Source organism: Gavialis gangeticus, unplaced genomic scaffold (assembly GCF_001723915.1).
Source record: "Gavialis gangeticus isolate Ggan-Ray unplaced genomic scaffold, GavGan_comp1, whole genome shotgun sequence".
NCBI classification, from domain to species: domain Eukaryota; kingdom Metazoa; phylum Chordata; order Crocodylia; family Gavialidae; genus Gavialis; species Gavialis gangeticus.
In genome coordinates, this window is record NW_017729022.1 from 63,595,547 (window position 1) to 63,598,907 (window position 3,361).

At 49.8% G+C, this 3,361-nt stretch overlaps 1 protein-coding gene across 1 annotated transcript in view; it reads left to right on the plus strand.

Annotated features, from left to right (window-relative positions):
- Window positions 1-1,303: 1,303 nt before the first annotated feature.
- LOC109296037 (urotensin-2 receptor-like) overlaps window positions 1,304-3,361 on the plus strand; it is a 2,355-nt gene continuing 297 nt past the window's right edge. The window contains exon 1 of the mRNA XM_019515244.1: window positions 1,304-3,324. Within this exon, the coding sequence (XP_019370789.1) occupies window positions 2,358-3,324 (967 nt within the window). The 5' untranslated portion in view covers window positions 1,304-2,357. The remainder of the gene's footprint in view (window positions 3,325-3,361) is intronic.

Below are 3,361 nucleotides of genomic sequence, written 5' to 3' on the forward strand. Positions count from 1 at the left end.
GCTACAAGTGGGGAGTGAGGGGCATCACCAGGGCCCAGGGGCTGTGGGTTGGGAGTGAAGGGCAATGGCATAGGCATGGGCAGGGCACCAGCATATTAGAGCTGCTCAGTGCCCCAAAGTAGGGTGGGAGAGAGGGCTGCTGCAGCTGGACCTACATCCTGGTGAGTGAAGGGGGTAGGGGGAGCTATGATTTTTTATTATAAAAAAGCCAAAATCAATCACCAATATATATAGATATTTAGAATGTATTTTATTATAATGACTGAGGCACTGGTAGGCTCCAAACTGCTTCAAAATTGTAAATATATCAATAAAACATTGTGTTCAATTGATACCTATATATTTAGTGGCATTTCATTTTAATCACAGAAAAACAGGATTTTGGTTTTTTAAATCAGAGAATTTGGGGGGCTTTATCAGAAAATTTGCTATTCCTAAACAGAGAAAACCAGGATCCCTGTTGAGTCTTTCCAGTGGTGCATTTATTACACAGGGTTATTCTTCTCCCTGAACTATGCAAACACAAGATTTGTCTGCAACTTCACAGCATGGCTGCCCTGCACTGCTGAGCTAGCAAGGCACATGTCTGGACAAAGGAAATGGGTGTGGGAAGGCCAGTAATAGGTAATATAGCAAGTGGGGGGGACACAGTCCCATTCACCTTGTGCCCAAAGTCTCAGTTTCTGTAGCTCAGCTAGCAAAAGAAAGCTATCTCTGGTATCTAGACTAGTGGGTCCATCCCACACCACTAGGGGGTAGTGGTGCACATATATCCCATTGCCAGCTTTTGAGAAGACAGAATTGAAGGCTAAGGGAGATGTAATTTGCCTCTTTGTGGGTGCGTCTACAACTGCAATTAATGTGAATGTGCGTCCAGGAGCAATAAACTCTTGAGTTTATTGCTATTTGCATGTCTGCCCAGGATCGCATCATACTGAACTGGGTCAGAGCAACCTCAGCTGGCAAGGGGGCACCCGCGGTCAGTCTGCCAGCCTGGAGCTGCTCCCCCCAGATCAATGTACTGCAGAGGGCCTGACTGAAACATCAGGGTGCTTCAGCGCAGGGTTAGCTGCCAGGCATGCCCTGCACTGAAGTGCACTTGTGCCCCAGCCAGCCGGAGCAGCATCTATATACCCTGTTGCGGAGTTTTTTACTTTGCGACAGGATAGTACTTGTATTTATAAGTACTATCTTGCTGTGGAATATGTTAATTTACTCCAGCCTAACAGAAGCACACATGTAGACACCAAGATGTTTACTGCACAGCTAATTAGTCTACTGTGCAGTAAATGCCTTGTGTAGATGTGCCCAGTGAGTCTAAAGTGACCAGCTTTTTTTTTTTTTTGTGATTGCTGATGGTGCAAACATGGCAACACTAGTTAGCAAAGCAGGTACTGCAATTACTAAAACCCACCTTCCTTGCCTAGGATTGTCCAGTCCACTATGTCCCACTTGGAGAGGGAAGCAGCATACCTTTCTCTCTTCTTATGCTCTTCCCCACCCAGCTTGGGGCAGGAGAGCAGTGTGTCAGGTCCCTTGATAATACATTTCCTGTGCTAACTCTCCCATTAAACCAAGGAGAGGAAGCATCAAAACCCTTTCTACAAGGTTCTGGGGGTGGAAATTAGAAGTAGACTTGAAAGAGAGGAAAGAAAGAAAGAAAGAAAAGGAGAAAAGAGAAAGAAACGGAGAAAGACTGAAAGTGGGTGGACGAGGGGGAAGGAAGCCAGTGCCATTCCTCAGCTGGTGGCTGAGAGTCCAATACAAACTTGAAGTGCTTTGACACTTGTGTGTTAAGCTGTGAGTTAGACAAGTCCTCCCTTCAGAAGGGAAGAAGACTCTGGAGGATAGCTGAGGGGGAGCATAATTCTTCTGTGTCCCTGTCCAAGCTCTGAGGAAGGAGACACCTGGAAGAAAGAGAAATCTGCATGCCCACGGGATAAACTTCTGTTGGTCTCTGTGGGTCACTGAGGAAGAAAGGACAGAGAGAGCAGGTGGTGAAGACAGGAGATATTGCCTCATTATCAGACAAGACAGAGTGTTTGGCTGTCATGGATCTGAAGTGCCACTCCCTTTCTCAGCTCCTTGGTTCTCTGAGAGCTGGTAAGGCATGCTGCTGAGCAGGGCTTGTAAAGGACTAGGGAACTCTGATAGGCTGTATTGTTCAATGTGGGAAGTGGGCTCTCCATGACTATTTTGGTGTTAGCCCAGGTCTTTCTGCATTACATCCTCCTTCCCTTGCTGCTGCCTGGGCTAAACTGATAAAAGGTCCAGGCAAGCCAAGGAGGAAATGCATTAGTGACTGCTTGGGCTATAACTTCTTGCACAGCTGGAATGCATGTTTTGACCCTGGCCTGATGGCATCAGAAACTGGAGAGGAAGCCCAGTGTGGCAACTTCTCCGATGACAGCAGCGATGATGGTGGTCTTGGGGAGGACAGCCCAGTCACTGGCCTACTGGGCACAATCCTGACAGTCATGTGCCTCTTTGGGATGATGGGGAACATTTACACACTGGTGGTGGCATCCAGTGGCATCTCTGGCCGCTCAGCTGGCTCTCTGGGCGTCTACGTGATCAACCTGGCCCTGGCTGACCTCCTTTACCTGTCCACCATCCCCTTCGTGGTGTGCACGTATTTCGCCCATGACTGGTTCTTTGGGGATGTGGGTTGCAGGCTGTTGCTCAGCCTGGACCTCCTCACCATGCATGCCAGCATCTTCATGCTGACTGCCATGAGCCTGGAGAGATACTGGGCAGTAACCAGGCCACTGAGGGCCAGGTGGGCTGCAAACAGCTATCGCAGACTCACTAGCTTGGCCCTCTGGCTTCTGTCACTCTTGCTCACTGTACCCATGATGGTCATGATCCAACTGAGGGACAGCAGCAGCCACAAGAAGCGGATCTGCTTCCCCACCTGGACACCTGAAGCCTTTCGCATTTATCTCACGGTGCTCTTCACCACAAGCATCCTGGCTCCTGGCCTGATCTTGGGCTTTGTCTACTTCCACCTCGCCCGAGCCTACTGGACTTCAGTGGTAGAGACACAGCCACGGGCAACGGGCCGGGCCTCCAAGCAGAAGCTTTTCTCCAGGATCTTCAGCATCATTGCAGCCTACTGGTCCTGCTTTGTCCCCTTCTGGGCCTGGCAGCTAGCCAAGCTATATGGGGCTGAGGGCCTGGGGATCAGCCCTACTGCTCAGGCATACCTTAACTTTGGCGTGACCTGCCTGACCTATGGTAACAGCTGCATCAACCCCTTCCTCTACACCCTGCTCACCAGGAACTACCGTGAATACCTGGCCCACCGAGGGGAGAGGCAGGCAGGTGAGAGAATCCTCTTCTGGAGAGGGAAGCAAGGCAG